Source organism: Callospermophilus lateralis, chromosome 13 (assembly GCF_048772815.1).
Source record: "Callospermophilus lateralis isolate mCalLat2 chromosome 13, mCalLat2.hap1, whole genome shotgun sequence".
Classification (NCBI taxonomy): domain Eukaryota; kingdom Metazoa; phylum Chordata; class Mammalia; order Rodentia; family Sciuridae; genus Callospermophilus; species Callospermophilus lateralis.
This window is the reverse complement of record NC_135317.1, coordinates 77,892,163-77,911,176: the sequence shown is the minus strand read 5'-3', so window position 1 is coordinate 77,911,176 and position 19,014 is coordinate 77,892,163. Positions and strand designations below refer to the sequence as shown.

At 52.3% G+C, this 19,014-nt stretch overlaps 1 protein-coding gene across 11 annotated transcripts in view; it reads right to left on the bottom strand.

Moving 5' to 3' along the window:
• The window catches only part of Plekha6 (pleckstrin homology domain containing A6), a 137,087-nt gene that overhangs the window by 5,620 nt on the left and 112,453 nt on the right, over nt 1–19,014 (bottom strand). For 5 of the 11 annotated variants that reach the window (XM_076831720.1, XM_076831725.1, XM_076831723.1 and 2 more), the window contains 13 exons: nt 17,500–17,568; nt 16,216–16,296; nt 15,803–15,952; nt 14,921–15,016; nt 13,362–13,473; nt 12,702–12,841; nt 11,664–11,813; nt 10,234–10,363; nt 9,945–10,051; nt 5,940–6,116; nt 5,124–5,291; nt 4,923–5,056; nt 4,301–4,446 (listed from right to left, as the gene is read on the bottom strand). In XM_076831720.1, the coding sequence (XP_076687835.1) occupies nt 4,301–4,446; nt 4,923–5,056; nt 5,124–5,291; nt 5,940–6,116; nt 9,945–10,051; nt 10,234–10,363; nt 11,664–11,813; nt 12,702–12,841; nt 13,362–13,473; nt 14,921–15,016; nt 15,803–15,952; nt 16,216–16,296; nt 17,500–17,568 (1,660 nt within the window). Of the gene's footprint in view, nt 1–4,300; nt 4,447–4,922; nt 5,057–5,123; nt 5,292–5,939; nt 6,117–9,944; nt 10,052–10,233; nt 10,364–11,663; nt 11,814–12,701; nt 12,842–13,361; nt 13,474–14,920; nt 15,017–15,802; nt 15,953–16,215; nt 16,297–17,499; nt 17,569–18,581; nt 18,663–19,014 lie in introns of all 11 variants that reach the window. The other 6 variants (XM_076831727.1, XM_076831728.1, XM_076831731.1 and 3 more) reach the window with 5 other exon arrangements.

Here is a 19,014-nt window from a genome sequence, read left to right as displayed (position 1 = left end):
AGAGGGATGCAATGCTGAATGGAACCCAGTCCCTTGCTCCCCACCCCGGCCTGGACCTCATCAGCTTCCTGACCTCTGGGCAAAGGAAAGGGCCATTGTAGCTCTCGCTACTGCAGAGCTGCCCACAGCCACGTGTGTACATGACCCAACGTAGCTCTCACAGGGAGTTTGTGCCTACACGCCATCCACAGCTTGGGTCTGGGACTTGGCAACACCATACAGTTACACTCCTTGCACACAACTCAGATATGGGAATGTCTGTGCATGTCTAAGCCCGTGTCCTTCCATGTGACCCAACACACAGTTGTAACACCATGTACAAATGCATTCACAAATGCTTCCAAACATCCATTTGCGCGCATATTCACATCACTGATCCCATGGTAAGTTATCTCAACTCTGACAGCCAAAACCTAAACAACTAAGCAAGGAATCTCTTTTCATTTTTTAAATTTTATTTTTTAGTTGTAGTTGGACACAATACCTTTATTTCACTTATTTATTTTTATGTGGTGCTGAGGATCGAACCCAGGGTCTCGCACGTGCGAGGTGAGCGCTCTACCACTGAGCCACAACCCCAGCCCAGGAATCTTTTTTTTTTTTTAACTTTTTTGTTACTGGGGATTGAACCCAGGAGCTTTACCACTGAGCTATATTCCCAGCCCTTTGTTTTTTCTTTTGAGACAGGTCTTGCTAAGTTGTTGAGGGTCTTACTAAATTGCAGACGCTGACCTCAAATTTGCAATCCTCCTGTCTCAGTCTCCTGAGTTGCTGGGATTATAGGTGTGCACCACCACACCCAGCCGGCAAGGAGTATCTCAAGGGAACCAAGTAGATGTTACCATGTACATGCAAATGGGGTTCTTATAATTGACTCCTGGGAGAGCCTGACAGAGTCCAGGTCTTTTTTTTTTTTTTTTTTTTTTTTTGATGGAGTTGGGAGGGGCTTCCAGGGATTGAATCCAGGTGCACCAGACCACTGAGCCACATCCTCAGCCTTATTTTATATTTCATTTATAGACAGGGTCTCACTGAGTTGCTTAGCACCTCGCTTTTGCTGAGGCTGGCTTTGAACTTGTAATCCTCCTGCCTCAGCCTCCCGAGCTCCTGGGATTACAGCCGTGTGCCACCACACCGGACCAGTTAGTCTTATTTATACACAATTCCAGTAGGTGTTGTCTTGCTGGGGTTTTGGCTTGCAGATTAGAACCAGAAAATTGGAAGAGAGAGAGAGAGAGAGAGAGAGAGAGAGAGAGAGAGAGAGAGAACAGTTGAGAGCCTCATGGAATCTGCAAGAAGGTACAACTGAAGAGTGAAACTCTTTTGTAAAAAGTAAACATAATAACTTTAAAAATGTAACAGGAGAACACTTTGCATGGCTACAAATAGATTTAGAGCAGCCCCTAAGAGCATCCATTTAATAGAGGAATAAGGAAAATAAGGATATTTACAATGATATGAAATGAAGAAGAAAAGTTAATGGTGTAAATATAACCTTTTTAAGAAGGCAGAAAAATGCTAAATCTGTACTAGAAATATATATATCAAAATAGTTAAAATTCCTCCATGTGGCCAATATGTACTGGACAGATGGAATAGTACAATGTGTGTAGTCCTAAGTTCCACATCCAAGCAGAGAAGACTAGTTGCATCACATCCAGGAGACTGGCTGGCTCTCATCTTGCATAGACACACGATCACAATCTTGTAATACATACAGTACACAGTGTACACACCAATAGGCTTCATCACTGTGCTGCACAAAAAACCAATCACACATAAATACATGCAATCGCAAACTACGACCTCCACCTGTATATGGTACACTCATGTGCAACCACCACTTGTAAAAAACAATCCTCCACCCAACCCCTAGGGACGTTTTGCACACACATATTCACACACATACATACTTCTCTATTCACTCAAAGCTTCTCTCCACCCACACGCTGCACATTCTGAATACACACAAATACACACTTCCATAAACATTCCAGACACGTACGCTGCACACGATGGGCCACACATACAAACTCTGAAATACCACACTTTCTCACGTAGCACACACCTGACTCTGCGTACTGGGAGGAGCTGCAAACCTGACCACACTCACCACTGAAGACACTACCTGTGCTGCACACCCACAATCAGGCACAGGTGTCTGCTGCTCACTGTCCTAGCGACCTGTACCCAGTTCTCCACTCCCGCCACTGTGTCCTGGTCATGAACCTAATGCCCACGCTGCATGTGCCCAGGACCAGCCTTTGCTCTGGGGGATCTGGGCCGCAGGCCAGGATTGGTGGGGACAGTGAGCTAGGTCTGAGGTCTGGCCCTACCACAGCCATTTTTCACATAGTTGGGGTTTTGGCAAAAGCAAGTTGACCATTTGCTTTCAGCACACAGACCCTGAAATGTAAGCCCGAGAGTGTGGAGGGGGAAATCAGATAGGCTGGGCGGGTTTGTTTTCACGGAACCCTGGGCTGGGGAGCTGCAGCAGAGAGAGCCGGGGCTGAGACAGGGCAGAGTGGGGTTTTCAACAGCATTGTGTGCTCTGCCCTCTGGAAACAGGAAGTTGCCTTTTGCCCAGAGCATGTGGAATTTGATCTTGGGTCAAGTTCATTTTGCAGCTGAACTACAGGAAGGTTTAACAGAGGCCTCCCTGCTTGCATACAAACTGGTTCTGCTGCCTTTTGGCTGCAGGAAGGTGCTCCAAAGCGATCCTTCTCCTCCCCTCAGCTCTGGCCCAGCAGACAGCCTGTCCCTGAAGTACCTGGGGGAGCCTTCCCTGGCTACCCAGCCTAAACTTCTCTCTTTTTTGGGGGGTGGAGTACTGGGGATTGAACCCAAGGGCACTTAATACTGAACCACATCCCCAGCGCCCCCGCCCCCCCCCCGCCCCCGTCTTTTAAAAAAAATTTAGATATAGGTTCTCACTAGATTGCTTATAGCCTTGCTAAGTTGCTGAGGTTGACTTTGAACTTGTGACCCTCCAGCCTCAGCCTCCTGAGCTACTGGGATTACGGGCATGTGCCACCACACCTGGCTCATCCAAACCTGACAGGCAGATTCTTCCTTAAGGCTTACTTAAATACCTTTTGTTGTGGCCTGAAACCCTCTGATTTCTGAAAATAGCCATATTTAAAATAATTAGAAAACCAACAAGTGGTTCCCATTTTGATGCCAATGATTGCTATTTCAACTACTCCCACCAGTGTCACTAACACCACTACCACTATCACGGCTACGACCGCTGGCTGGCATTTATTGAGTGCTAGGTGCCAGGCACTGTGCTAGGAGCCTGGCACACCTCGCTTCTGACCCTCATGCTGCCTGAACTGCGGTAGGCATTTTGATTTGGGTTTCACAGATGAGGAAACAGAGCCTCAGAGCACCAGAATTGGAGCCCCTCTTAATCACCAACTGGAACCTCCCTCCTTGCCTCGGTGTCCCTTGCCATGATTCTCATCCGCTTATTTCCTGTGTCCTGCCCAAACTGCTGTAACGGTGGCCTGCACAGCAGTCCCACTCTCCTATACCAGTCACCTCAAGCCACAGCTCCCTCCTGACTGGGCCTTCAAGGTTCGCTTTGTCTGGAAGGGGACAGTCTCCAGTCTACGTGACTTGCCCTTACCCTCCCATTCATACAGAACTGACTTCCTTCTTCAAAGCCTGATCACACCCTCATCTGTTCTGGGACACTGTCTGCAGCTAACCAAAAGCTAATCCTGGTGACTTCACCCCTACCTCGTCTAGCTGGGACCTTTGTAAGGGTGTGAAGTCACTTCCTCATCCTCACCTTTACTTAGCAGGAAACTGGGTTTGGTCAGCAGCCAAGGAGGTGATTATATGACTTTCCACTCCTTGACTGCTTCTTTGTGTAAAAATTCTTCTTTTTTATTCTTCCTATTTGCATTTAGCAAGAACAGGCAGGGAAAGGATATGCTGGAATAGCTGACGTTTTTTTCCCCCAACTGGCAAATACCTCTCCCATCAAGCTGCATTATCGCTCCTCTCTGTGCCTTTACCTGACCTGCCTAGGCAGAATGGCCCCTGTGCTCCTGCTGGCCTCTGACCACTCCTCCATGAACTGGCTCAGAGGGTCATCAGCAACGCCAGCCCCTTTCCACTCCCCTGGGCCTAGCACAGTACCTGGTGCTCAACAAATGCTCACCCTGACCTCGGGGAACATCTCCTTAGCCTCCTACCTCTGTCCCTGCCCCCCTGGCAGCTCAGCACTTCCTCCCCTACACCTGGTCAGCTGGTCTCCCTGGTGGAGCGAGCGAGGCCCAGCCCCTCTCACCAGACAGCATGCGGCCCCTGCGGGAGGCCTCGGTCGCCAGGGCGCAGGAGATTTCAATCCGCTTCTCCTGCTCCTGCAGCTGGCTCTCTGAGTCCTGGGGTACGTCCACAGAGTCCCCCTCGCCGACGGGCACCACGTTCTGCATACTGAAGAGGCACAGACACACAGACATGGAGGGAGGGACAGCATGGTCCAACTGGCTTGGGGTGGCCTGCAGGCTGAGGTTGGCGGGCAGGGCCAGGGACCTTCCAGGATATATCCGGTGCCCAGCAAGGCTGTCCCTAGGAGTGAGTGGGACCCTGGCAAAACAGTTGGGACCCCTGCCTCGATGTTTTCAACTGAATTCAAAGGCTCAAGTGAACACTTAGGGCAGCCTTGAAGGGGAAAAGAGATCGGCAGAGGGCAACCCTTCATGGTATGTGTGTGAGCCCCGCGGGCCTTTCAAGGGCCCCCCGGCAGCATCCTGGCCCCTGCGAGATTCCTGAGTCCGGCCCGCTGCCTCGAGCCACGCTTCCATTGGCTCTACCCTGGGAGGCTCAGTGCCCCCGTGACATCTAGTGCCCCAGGTATTCTCGGTGCCAGGGAGGGCAGAGGCAGTGGAGATCCACCCAGACCTGCTTACCTGGATTTGGCAATGAGCGTCTTGATCCTTTCCACCTTCCTCTGCTTCTCCTTCAACTCCTCGGGGCTCAGGGGAGTGTCGGGTTCCAGGTCAATGTACCGTTCAGGGATGAGGACTTTGTCTGGGGTGGAGAGCTGTGGAGACGCTGGGGTCACCCCTTTGATCTGCTCCCAGGGTCTCCCCGCTGGGGGCTCCACCCACCTCCTTATTGATGTCCACATCGTAGTGCTGGGGCTCCAGCTCCATTTTCCGAAGCCGGGCAATTTCCTCCCGTGGCGTCTCATAGGCCTGGCCACCAGGCTCCTCTGCCCGCAGGGCTGCCTCCAGGTTGGAGATGTCCACCTCGTGGATGCTACGGTGACGGCGCACCTAGGGGACAGCCCTGTGGTGACCACCACTGCTACTTATGCCTCCAGGTAGCTCTAACCACACCTATACCCTCACTGTCCTTGATCAGTGCACATTTGATCTGACTGCCACCCCATGGCTCCCACCGTCCTCCACTGCAGAGCCCTCTCCCTTCCCTTCTGTTTCCCAAAGCCTGCCCACCTGCAAGGTCTCATCCATATCTCTTGCCAATACTAGCCACTCCCAACCCTGCTGTCTCCTGTCTTCACGTGCTGCACCCAGTGTGTTAAAAGGCTTTGAATGAAACGACTTGATCTGTGAACTGCATTGCTATGGTCTTCAGGATGCCCAGCTCCATGCTAAGCACATAGAGGAGTCTCCAGAAATGTGCCCTAGTGGTGCCCTAGTGGTGGATTCTCCACTAGCTGAACTTTGCATAATTTATTTCAACAAAAATAATCATTTTGGTGCATTAGTTTTCTTTAAAGGTAAACAGGAAATATTCTGCCCTGTGGTGAGAAGCCTCCCCCCAGTTATCCCAGGAGCCTGGCTTGGGTTCTCCCATCTTCCCCTCTTCCCAACCTTCCTGGCACAGGCTGGCCGTGGCCTGAGAGCTGGCAGTGTGGGTAGCTGCCAGGCTTGGGCCTGTGGGGGCAGGGAGCACAGTACCACTTTGTAGGCAGGTCGGGTGCTGGGCTCAGGGGCAGGGCTGGCTTGGAGCTGCAGGCTTCTCCGCTTCTCCTTCATGGAGCCACTCTGGTGCCTCCGCATGCGGTCGATCTGCTCCTCCACGCTCATCTTGACCTTGCCCTCACCTGGGAACACGGCACTCTTGGGGCGCTCCTGCTGCAGTGCGGAAATAAGGCTCGGACAGGTGCTTCACCTCCTGCCCAGGTTTCCCTTCTATGGGAAGCCTGACTACAGTGGGTTAAACAGTGGTCCCCAAAAGACAGGCTAAGCCAGGCAGGGTGGCACACACCTATAATCCCAATGGCTTGGGAGACTGGTAAGTTCAAAGCTAGCCTCAGCCACTTATCGAGGCACTCAGCGACTCAGTGAGACTCTGTCTCTAAATAAAATACAAAATAGGGCTGGGGATGTGGCTCAGTGGTGGAGTGCCCCTGAGTTCAATTCCTGGTACCAAAAAAAAAAAAAAAAAAAGACAGGAAAAAGTCCTAACCCCTGATACCGTGAATATAACTTTACTTGAAGTATAAATCATTGTGAATCAGAGCAGCCCCATGTCCAGTAACAGGTATCCCTCATAAGAGACAGAAAAGAAGACGACGTAGAGGAGAAGATGGGAAGATGGAGGCAGAGATCAGAGTGACCCACCTACCTGAGAAGAAATGCCAGGCACTCTCAGCAATACCCACAAACCAGAAGAGAGGCCCAGAGCAGATTCTCTCTCGCAGCCTCCAGAAGGAACCAGTCCTAACCAGTCCTGCTAACACTTGATGTTGAACTTCATATAAATGAAAGAATAAATTTCTATTTTTTTTAAAGTTTGTAAAATATTTTATATTTTTTCATTTGTTCTAATTAGTTGTATATGATAGTAGGCTGCATTCTGACACATCATACATAAACAGAGTATAACTTCTCGTTCATCTGGTTGTACATGATGTAGAGTTAAATTTCTATGGTTTTTTCTCTCTCTCTTTTTAATGTTTTTAGTTGTAGATGAACACAATACCTTTATTTATTTATTTTTATGTGGGGCTGAGGATAGAACCCAGTGCCTCACACATGCTGGGCAAGTGCTCTGCCCCTGAGCCACAATCCCAGCCCTCTGTGTGTGTGTGTGTGTGTGTGTGTGTGTGTGTTTTAAATATTTACTTTTTAGTTTTCGGCGGACACAACATCTTTGTTTGTTTGTGGTGCTGAGGATCGAACCTGGGCCGCACGAATGCCAGGCGAGCTCGCTACCGCTTGAGCCACATCCCCAGCCCTCCTCTATGGTTTTATGTCACCCAGTAAGTGATATAAACGAAGAGAAGAGAAAGCTTCTGTTGTCTTTAGAGAATACAAGTTTCATCGTGAACAGAAAGTTGATAGAAAATGGAGGTTGAAGGTGCTTCTGGAGAAGTCTAGCAAGGAAATGAGGAACAAATTACTGGAAAGTAGAGGAAAGGACATCTTTGTTACAAAGTGGCAGGAACTCCGCTGATTTGTGTCCTGTTGTTGAGTGGAGAGCAGAACTTAGAAGTGATCCCCAGCAAAGTGGTGAGGGTGTGGCCTGATTCTCTTTGCACTTGTGATAAAATGAGAGAAGAAAGAGATTAATTGAAGGAGGAGAGGTTAGGCCGAAATAAACCTGCACTTTATTATTTGGGAGGTTCTCATTTAAATTGGGAAAATTCCCTTTTGGAAAAGTATTGCCAAGGCACTCAGGGGCTGGGGTTGTGGCTCAGTGGCAAAATGCCTGCCTTGCACATGTGAGGCTCTGGGTTTGATTCTCAGCACCACATAAAAATAAAGATATTGTGTCCAGGTATAACAAAAAAAAATTTTTAAAAAGAAAGAAAGGCAATCAAAGATGTGGTTGGATAAGACTTAGCTGAATAGATTAGGTGTGGGACTCATGAATCCAATCCACCATCTCAGAAACCAGAATCAGAGATGGGATTATCCAGAAAGGATCTGTAGAATCTTCTAGAAGCATGGATCCCCTTGAAATATCCAGGAGCCTACCTGTACTTTTCAGAATGTTGTATCAAAAAACACGCTTGCTAATGTATAATAAAAGAGAGATAAAAGATGTGGGGGGCGAAAATGTCAGATTTCTGGGATACCACAGGTAGGAAATAGGCTAATAGAGTTCCTTGGCCACAAACTTGTGCCAAGAAAAAGTTAGAAGGAGCCTAGTGCGGCACAGGCCCTGGGATCCCAGAACATTGGGAGGTTGAGGCATGAGAATTGCAAAGTTTGAGCCACACACAGGTCTTAGCAAAATACTGCCTCAAAATAAAAATAAGTAGGGCTGGGGATGCAGGAGTAGTAGAGCACTCTGGGTTTAATCTCTAGATCTCTCTCTCTCTCTCTCACATACACACACACACACACACACACACACACACACACAGGAAGACTGACTCTAAAAGCAAACCAGAGGGGCAGGCCTAGCAGCAAGGGTGGACAGAACCCTCATCAATACAGAGGGAAGGCTAGCGAGCCACAGATCATTCTCAGGCCTTAAAACCTAACAGGGGCAGGGAGTGTAGCTTGATGACAGAGGGCTGGCCTAGCATGCACAAGGCCCTGACTTTGATCCCCAGCACTGAAAAATACATGCACACATGCATGCATACCTACTGGAATTTTCCTTGTTGAATTTCAGATTTACTTGGGACTAGTAATTCTTTTATTCCTTTTAATTTCTCCTTTTGGGGACAGGAATGACTACCTTTTACCTGCCCCGCTATTGTGTTTTGGAAGCTGGTTAGCTTATTTCTAGTTTCACAAGAAGACAGGAATTGGGGCTGGAGTTGTGGCTCAGTGGTGGAGCACTTGCCCAGCATGTGTGAGGCACTGGGTTCGATTCTCAGCACCACATATAAGTAAATAAATAGAGGTCTGTCAATAACTAATAAAAATTTAAAAAAAAAAAAAAAAAAAAAAGAAGACAGGAATTTTGCCCCAAGATCGATCATATTATAGAGTTTCACACATACTTGATAATCAAGATGACTTACATGATGAAATTGGGACTTCTGAGCTAATGATATTTAGATGAGATTCTAGACTTAGAGTTGATGCCATGAGTAGATATTTTTGGGGATTTAGGAATGAAATGGATGGATTTTGCAAGAGGAATGGCATAAAACTTGGGAGTACAGTTGTTGAATGTAGCCTCCCTAAAATAGGCCTGAGATAATTCAATGTGTGACTACAGTCTTATTAGTTTGTTGTTGTTGGTACTGGGAATTGAACTCGGAGGGGCTGAGCCACTTAGCCACATCCTCGGTCTTTTAAAAAATATTTTATTTAGAGCCAGGGTTCTCACTGAGGTGCTTAGGGCCTAGGTAAGTTGCTGAGGCTGGCTTTGAACTCACGATCCTCCTATTTGGAAATAGGTCTCTGCAGACATAATTAAGGTGAACTTTAAATCCAATGGTAGGTGTCCTTCTAAGATATAGAAAAAGAGACACCCAGAGGAGAAAGTGACATGGAGACAGAGGCTGGACTAATGTGTCCACAAGAGAAGGAAACGAAGGATTGCCAGGAGCCACCACAAACTAAGGAAAGGGTGTGGAATGGACTTTTCCTTAGAGTGTCCAAGGTGCTGACACCTTGACTACAGACTCTGGCCTCCAAACTGAAAGAATACACTTGTCTTACACCACCTTGTGTGCAGTTTTCAAATTCCCAGCAGCCCTAGGGAACGGATGCCCTGCCTTGGGTCAGCACATTTGACTGTGACCTCTGGTTTTTGCCACTTTTCCTCTATTTTATTTCACCAATGGCATGTTATAATTTCATTAGGAATTATATTTATTATGTCCATCTTCCCTGTCCCTTGACATGTCTTCCTAAAGGGGATCTTGCTCTACACCTTTCTCCCCTAGTCCTAGATTTTTGGAACAGTAAGGGAAGATGGTGGACGCTCACAGCCCTGGGCTCATAGACCAGCACAGACCCACACCAGTTCTGAGAGTCAGGTCATGGACTCACCCTGGAGGACAGTCCATTGGCGAGTCCATTGGCTGTTCTCCTCACCACTGCTGACGGGGCCACCTCTTCATCTGCAGGTGACTTTGTCCGAGGGGGCACAATGCCAACTGCAGGGAGGCAAGAGTAGCCCATGGGCCTCGTGCCGAGCAGGAAGGCAGGGAGGCTCAGTCTCACTCGAAGCAGGCTACAGGCCCAGCTGGGTAAGCGCTCTCTTCAGGTCTAAATGAGCCTCCAGGGCTCCTCTCTCACCCTTAGCCTTACCTCTGGGGGAAGATATCCCAGAAAGTACCTTTGTTGAGAGCTGCCTGCTTCTCTGCCTCCACCTCTTGTCTGGTGGGCACAAGGCTGATATCTCTGGGGGTGTCCAGGGGTGACGTTTGGTGAGGGTCTTTCTTGCTCTGCTCATAACTTGCCTTGGGCTGGGGAGGAAGAACGAGAAGGTGGTTGATGATAGAGTGGCTGCTGGGAATTTGGCCCCCAGTGACACTTCTTTATTTTGCAATGGTTGGAGCTCAAACTCGTAAGCCACAGGGAACAGGGAGATTCTATGTGTGCCAGTTGGGGAGGGGCCACGACGCACTGGAGATTCCTCCCCATGCATCTTCAGGCTGATCAACCTGGGGCCATCTTGGGGAATAAGCACTTAGGGCCTCCAAAAGGGCTTATTAAGGTGCATAGAGAGGCCCTCATGTCAGTTGTCATGACAAGTTCTAAGCAGCACAGACTTGCTGTGAGCCAGGGTCAAGGAATGGCCAGAGGAGAGGGCTGCAAAGCCTAGAGTCTCTGAGGAACCTGAAGATTCCACTTAAGACTGTGGCAAACAGAACCCAGTGGGCCTGGGTACTAGGATTCTGGGGGAAGGAAAGGGGCATTAGTTATGGGCTCACAGAATCATGAGGCTAGAAGGGACCTCGGATATCATCTGAGCCACCTCCTCCCATTGTACAGTGAATAATCCAAGTCTCAGTGAGTAGAATTTGGAAAGGCCAGGCTAAGGGTCAGAGACCTCAGCTCTAGCCCAACTGGAGAGCATGGGTAAGATCCATCCCCTTTCTTTGCCCGTCAAATACAGGTAACATTAGCTGCTTTGTGCACCTCACTGTGAACTCTCAAGAGTTACACAAATTACATGAAGCCGAGCTTAGATGAGCATATGGATTTCCAATTTTAGGCACAGATGTCTTACCACATGACCTCTTCCAAGCCTAATGCCCATCTCCTGGATCTTGGCTAGGAATCCAGGTGAGAGAAGAGGCCCCATCAGGGGAGAAGAGGGCCCCTCTAAGAGCTCAGACCCAAAGAAGACAAGACGTGACAGAGGCAGAAAGGAAACACAAAAGGCTGGCTCTGAGGTGGACAGGGACTGGAATGGCACTGGGGGTGAGTGTTGCTCAATTTCCTTTGGGGGGTCGTGTTGGTAGGGAGTGGGGCATGATGACATCAGCGTTGACAACCTTTGTTGCCTGTGAGCCTGGGGTCAGAGTGGGGCAGCACCTCATTTCCCCACTGACCACAGAGAACAAAAAGGGGAAAGGTGACCTGTGACTCTCAAGATATTTTCTTTATCCCAGAGTCCAATGGGGTAGGGCCTAGTGGTAATTGAGCTTTGGAAAAATGAGTGAGGAAAACAACCCCAGGGCCTTGCATTGACCCCTGGCCTTGGCCCTTTGCCCTGTTCTCCACTGTCCCCACCCTCCAGAACCCAAGGGTGCTGGGTACCTGACCCCTGGCTGTCTCGCCACTGCGGTGCCAGGAAGGGGAGTTGGGGTATGGCCAGAAGCGGCTCTCGCTAGGGAGTGGAGGGACGGTGGGAGGAGACTCCAGGGGAACGTAGGCTTTGGGGAGGGGAGGCCGAGGTGGGCCGGGTTCCTGTGTCAGAGAAGCCAGAGCATTAGGAGGAGCAAGAGCAGCCACTGTGAGAGCAGGAGAGAAGAGCATTAGCAGAGCCAGACATCATCATTACAGGAAATGCAGGATGGGCCCAGGACGTGGGATCCCTCCCCGGGCCTAGAGAGAGCACCAGCTCCACAGCGGAAGCTCCACCTGGCCCTCCTCAACGGAGCCCCCACCCGCCTGCCACTCCCCCGACTCCCACTTTTTCTCCAGAACTCTCCCCTCACTCCCCTCCCTTTGCTCTCCTGCCACAACACCTCTTCCTTGTCCCTCTACCTTTCCAAATGCTCACTGGCCCAGCTGAAGTTCCACCTGCCTTTGGTTCCCTCCCTTCCTTTGGAGTATTCAGGGCATTTACAGTCTGAACCCCAGGGCTCCATACCAAGACAACACCGCCATGTTTGCTAACTCTGAGTGTCTGTCCCTGTTGGATGCTGGGCTCCCCGAGTGAAATGAGGGAACCTGGGTCATCATGAGTATCTTCCCGAGAGGGCCTGATCCCCTCCCTGGCTGCCCAGAGCTCTCATGAGCACTTGCTGATTGACCCGGAAACCGCTTCCCACACCGACCCTGCACCCGGCCACCCCCAGAACACTCCCGGGTTTGCCTGCTGGTCAAGTGCAGGGGATGGTTGCTAACTATCCTGGTGCTCAGGAAGCCGAAAGGGGGCTGAGGAGGAAATGAGAGCAGATGCAGAGGAAGGCCACGCGACCAGCTGTGAGAATGACCCCGTTAGAGAGAGGGCCAAAGCACTGGGACTGGAGCCTCTGCGGAAGAGATGGGCACCGACTTCGTGGGACTTTAGGGAAATGAGGATGTGCCCCTCCCTCCCCTGCCTACCTGTGCTCCGTCTCTTCAGCTTACCTCATTGGACCCTGGCTTGGTGGGGGACCCCTGAGAGCCAGACACCAGTGAAAAGGGGCTCAGGGGGCTGGTGAGGCTGGCGGAACTGAGAGGGCTGGCTGGGCTGTTGGAGCTGTAGGTGGCTGAAGGGCCGAGTCCTCCTGGGGGGGAAACGGAAGGGGAGAGAAGTGAGGCATGGAGCAGAGGCGGGGCCTGCTGTGTACATGGAGGATGCGGGAGGAAGAGGGAGACCCGAGGCTGAGATGTGAGAGGGAGGACCATCCAGCCCTGCTGCAAGAGACTTACTAGAGGTGGCTGGGATCACAGGCTGGCTGTCAAGAGGGGCCCTGATCAACGGGGGCGGTAGACGGAGCTGACACTGTGGCCTCCAAGGTGTTAAGAAAGCCAGCCAGAGGGCCCAGGGCTCAAAGAAAGCACTAGGGAGAGGTCACCAGTGGGCCCAGGTGGGGTCAGGGAGGCTCAGGGGTGCTTTGGCCTTTCCTGGGGAGGACTGTAGGGCATCTGGGTCAGCAGGGCCTCTGAGTGGTCTACCTAGCGGATAAGGGAGCCCAGCCTCCCACCCTAGGATTCAGGGGAAGATTCTGGAACCCTGAGGTGTGAGCTGGAGGCCAGAATCGCTGGAGCACTTCTAGAGAAGCACCAGGCCCAGGAGGCTCCCACCTCTGTGTTTGGCGGTATCCGTGCCCCGGGAAGGGTTATTCTTCCGCAGCCCCTCCATCACATCCTGGATCCTCCAGATCTCCTTCTGGATTTGCCGGTTGAGCACCTCATTCTGAAACAATTGCAGAGTGGGTCAAAGGAAATAGCTCTAAGGGGTGTCTGTCCCTGCCCTCATCCCCAGCCCAGAGCCCTGGACCAGCACCTCTCTGGACTCACAGGAGGCAGCAGCCCTGCCTGCATGGGCATGTACACACAACCTCTCCCTCGTGGGCCTCCTTCTCATGGGAAGCCTTTGATTCTTTGGCTTGCGTAAAACTGTGTCCCCAGAATTGCCAGAGCCTCAGAACCAAGAGTGACAATCGACCCTTCTGAGCTCGCCCATGGCCCATCAGGTGGTCTGACAGCGATGCCCCCCGTATGTGGTAGCCTGTTTTCTGTGTGTTTCTCTTCACCTCCGAACAGTCCTTTTGTCACACCCTCACCTAACGCACCCTACAGCCGTGGAGCATCCTCAGCGCATGTTACACTGCGGAAGACGACAGCACCCCTCACGCCGCATCACCTAGTACCAGGCGCCACGCCCAGGGCTTTGCACGTACCAACTCATTCTGGTGGCACGACAGCTCTACGTGGTAAGGGCGGCATTGCCCCATTTCAGAGATGAGGGGACTTGTGCCCAGGACCATGTGGAGTGTAAGTGACACGCCCACCATTTGCATGTGGATCCACTTGATCAGAAGCTGACCGCAACCCTGCTCCATTTTCCTAAAATGGAGCTTGCCCACAGGACATGGGAGGACCTGGCTCTTCCCATCACCCTGCCCAGTCAGAGGGAGGGCAGGAGAGGTGAATTTTGTTACCAGAAGGAAAATGGGGGAAACCAGAGTGTTAACTACATCAGGGGAACAGGGCTGGTAAAACTAGCCAGAGAAGGGTCAGGGCCTGGACAGAAAAAAGTCAGGAAGCAGAGAACAAGAGGTCCTCTAGGTCACTTGTCTGTCCTTCTGCCTGCAGACTGGCTGTTTCCAACCCAGCCCAGGCAGGAAAGCCACATTCCTACGTAAACTCCTGCATAGGTCACTCCGGTTCTGCCCACTCTTCTTCTTCTTCTCTCTCTTTTTTTTTTACATTTTATTTTAAAACAGTCTCACACAAAGTTGCTGAGGCTGGCTTTGAACTCACGAGCCTCCTCTTCCTTAGCCTCCCAAGTTGCTGGGATCATAGGTGTGCGCCACTGAGCCTGGCTTCTGGCCACTCTTCCGACAGCTTGGGAGACATTTCTATGTCTGTGTTTTAAATCCTTTGTCCTAGAAGACTCTAGATCTGACCTAAGTCTCCCATGCTTTGGCATTAGCTCCTTCCCCTGTGAGTTGGTGGGAATAAAGAAGAAACCCACATTACGTTCCACCCCGAAACTCAAGAGTCTGTTACAAGTGGTCTTTAGTTTCAGGACCAGCTCCTTAAGTCTCTGAAGCCACTGAAGAAAGAAAGGAGACAGCTTTGGTCTCTTCTGCCCAAAAGGACCACAGAAGACATAGCGCATCCCAGCCCTTCTTCACCTGGATGTCCAGGTTGAGCTGCTCCCAGAGGTCATCGTGCAGGGCGGAGACCTCGGACTCGAGGTTCTCATACTCCGCGGTGCTGTTGGTCAGCGCCTGTAAGACAGACGGGGATGGGCTGAAAAACAGCCTCCATCAAGGCCTCCCTCCTTGCCCTGTGACGGGACCAGGGTACCTGAAGTCTGAGGCCTGGGTAGGGGGACACAGAGGAACAGAAGGCGAGGGGCACAAGGCAGAGACATTTTGATGACAGCCAACACTAGCCTTACAAGAGGGACTGGGGCACATCCCACTGTGGAAAGAAACAAAGCTGATCCTTCTAGGCATGTGGCCAGGCAGAGAGGGGCTGATCACTTCTGCACTCTCCTCTCCTCCCCCAGGTTGGGGGACCAGGAGTGGTGGGCAAAGAGGAAAGGGCCTGGGAGAGGGTGTCTGTTCCCTGGAACTTAGACACACTCCTCTTTTCTGGGCCACATTTGCCTGGGGCCTTTGCTGCTGCTTCTCAAAGTCATCATTATCCAAACAGCCTGTGCTGGAGGCTCTACCCTGTACGCACTGGGAGAGGACAGGACCACAGCCAACCCTCCAGTGCTGCTTCTCCAAGCCAGAGAACAGAAGTAGGCAGCAGAGGCATTGGAGCAACCAAGGAAATGATCAACCCTCCACTTGAGGTTGTCCTGAAGGAATTCGGGTACGGCTATGGCTGATGGAAAACAGATTCCTTTTCTAGGTGGGAACTATGGAATGAATGGACTGGTATACTTGTTGCAAGGCAGAGTTAGGGTCTTTGCTAATGCCCCTCCTGGGTGGGAGCACTTGGATTTTGCCCTCCAAGGATTAGGGTAGATGGTGAGGGGCACCCAGACCCCACTCCCGGGTTACCGTGGTCGCCTGAGACAGCTCCACCCGGATGTTGATCAGCTGGTTCTGTAGCGATTCCTTCTTGTGCAGTAGCTTCTCGGGATAGGCGGGCTGGCTCCCAAACATCTCCAGCTCCTGGTGGGTCCCCATCAAGGCACTTTCCAGGCTCTCCTGAGAAAGTGGGAGAGTGACGTCAGCTGCCCCCCATAGCTCCTTTCTGGGGTTTGAACAGCAGAGGCCTAAGCCCTGGCCACTCAACCAGGCAGCTTAGCAGAGGTTGCCTTCCCCCTGGGTATGGTCCCTCGGACCCTCAGCAGTTCCGGAAACGAGTGGGACAGGAGTGTAAAGGACAAAGCTTCACCAGCTCAGTAAGGATGGAGACAGCAAACCAAAGTTCCTGCCCGCCGTCCCCTCCAGGCCACCCGGGCTCTTACCTTTTCTGCTCGGAGCTGCTGCACCAGCCGGTCCTGCTCCCTCACCACCTTGTTCTGCTCACACAACTTGCCCAGCAGCTTCTGGGGGCCCAGAGTAGGGGGAGGGGAGGGAGAAAGAAGGGGATGAAGGACACGATTTGATGGGGACCTGGGAACTGGGCTGGCAGGGCCTGGCCTCTGGATACCGCCTCCTTTCCCCTGCTGAGGAACCCTGAGCCTTTGCCTCAACCTCGAAGGCTTCCAGGAAGAGGAGGGTCTCCATGTTGGAAGGGGAGATGTACTTATTCTCTGAGGAAGAGGGTCAGGTTGCAGGGGGCCGGGAGGCCTGAAAGTCCCGTCTTGGATGCCCACACCCCCATTTCCCTGCAGGAGAGCGATTCAGAGAAGACTGTGGCTTCACCTCCTCAGCAGGATGGGAAGGGCGGGCAGGTGTGGGCGTAAGCAGTCTGAGAGCAAGCAGTGCAGCGCCAACTGGCCCCTCAGTCCCACGGGAAACCCCTGCTCTCTCATCCTGAGACCCTGGGGCCCCTGTGAGCTCTGACCCTTGCCTGGCTGGAACCTCTCCTGGGTCCGCTGCTCAGATCCCCTGCCTGAGCAGGGCCAGCCGCGTAGAGACGAGTTGGGCTGAATCCCTCTTCTGGAAAGACTTGTGCTCTCCACATCCACTTAGGCCACTCCTAGGACCCCTTCCTCTGAGCCAAATCTTGCCCTCTGAGCCTTTGAACTTCAAGGCCCAGCTCCCAGCTACCTGTTGGGCCCCTGACCTACCACCCCAGATGGCCTCACATCCCCCATGTCTGAGGAAACTCTCATGGGTCCTTTCAGTAACTGAATCCCTATTGCCACCTCCTGCGGCCTGGTGTCTCCAACTGCCTGAAGCCCCCTGAGGGCCAGAGCAGGTGTATTCTTTCTAGTTACCTGTCGGGGCTAGCGCCTTGCTGGGCCCAGAGCAGACTGACTGACATAACTCTCAACAAGGCCTGCTGGCCTCCTCCCAGCAGGTCCCACTGCTGCAGACCAGCGGGCCTGGAGCTCAGCGGGGAAATGCATGGCGCCCCCATGGGAGGGAAGGGGGAGTCAGTGGCAAGATCTAGAAGAGAAGGGGGATGAGGAGGCAGGTCGAACGCTGTGTTTGTAGCGAGGGAGGACATGAGTCAAATGTATGAAGAGCCACCAGGAGGAGCAAGAGATGGACGGAGAAAAAGCCCCAGAGAGGAAGGAGGATGAGGACGAGAGCAGGAGGTGGCTGCAGAGGACAGAGGGAGCAGGGAGAGCTGCCCTTACATCTGTGTCTTGCTCGTTTAACTTGAAGGTGTGGAGGCCGTCCCGGAACACTTCTGGGTACGGAGGGACCTGCAGGAACATGAGGTGGTTACTGCAGCAGGGTTGGCTGAAGGCGCGCAGGCCGACACCATAATCCTGCTCTGTTCCTGCCACACACTGTGGTCCGTCACCTCGGGTGGCTTCCGTTCTGGGGCTCTGAGCTAATTCTCTGTCCCCTGGCTGGGGAGCCTGTGATGGCGCAGTCTAGACTCATCCCAGTTGTCCTTGGCTGACTCTGGAGAGACCAGACATCGGCTGGACTCAGGCTCTGCGACTCCTCTGCCCTCAGCTCTGGGATTCGCTGCTGTGGGTGCGACAGGGCTCCCAGTAGCTGGCTAGTCACAACCCCTCCGCTGTGTGTGGCGACAGGACAGGCAGCATGGTGGGAGTGAACACTGGGAACACTTTAGAATGGTGACCCCAGGACTGGGGATAGAGCTCAGTCAGTAGAGTGCGTGCCTCGCATGCACAAGGCCCTGGGTTCGATTCCCCAGCACCACACACACACACACAAAAGCAACAGATAAATAAAAAAGAATTGTTACCCTAGTACTGAACACTAATCACAGGCCTTGACTGGCAAGAATCTAGAAGCCTCTGTGGATTCAGCTAATACTGCACAGCCTTGATGACATGGCAGGTGATTACAGCACAGCCCATGCACCTCTGGTATCGGATGGTCCCATGTTATGCCCCTCACACCCTGAACCCCAACAATGTCTGTCAGGAAGACAGTAAACACGAATCGGGAGTCATGGATACTGAAAAGCAGGCTTGCAGTCCCCAGCATGGCATGGGATTGTCAGTGCTGGCTAATCGGATGGTTTGGGAAATGGGCTTGGGTTCACCCATGAACGTGAAGAATGGAGGTGACACAGTGCAGTTAAGGAGGAAGAGCAGGCTGAGCCTGTCTCCGGGGGGATGAGGCCCGGCAGATGAGCAGTCTGGGCAGAGTGAGCCTCACCCCAGCTGGGGCGACCCGACCATGCACAAGCAGCTGAGATGGCATTGACAGGGACCATGCTGCCAGGCAGAGGTCTTACTTGCATGAAGAGTTGTGCCCTGGGGGAGGAGTTCTCCACCATGCGGTTCACCATACTGATGAGAGTCTCGCTCTCACTCATCTGCAGCAGAGGAAGGAATGGACGGACGGTTCACACTCACACCCGCGGAGGTAGCTCCCCGCGTCCCCTGCACGTGCTCCAGGAAACAGGGAAGGAAAGCTGCTCTCGGGCCTCCAGCACCTGCGCTTGGCCTCACCACCGCTCGACCCTGCGAACTCCGTGTCGGAGCCAGCACCAAGGCTGCCCCGGAGGAGAGGCCACAGGGGGAGCTGGGAAACCGCTGGGCCTTCGCTCGCAGCACAGAATACGCCCCGGCCCAGAGACTCTGCCCTGGGATGCCTGACTGCTGTGGTCCCATCCACACTGGCCAAGGCTATCGTCTCCTTCCCAATTCTCACACTGCTTTGGACAA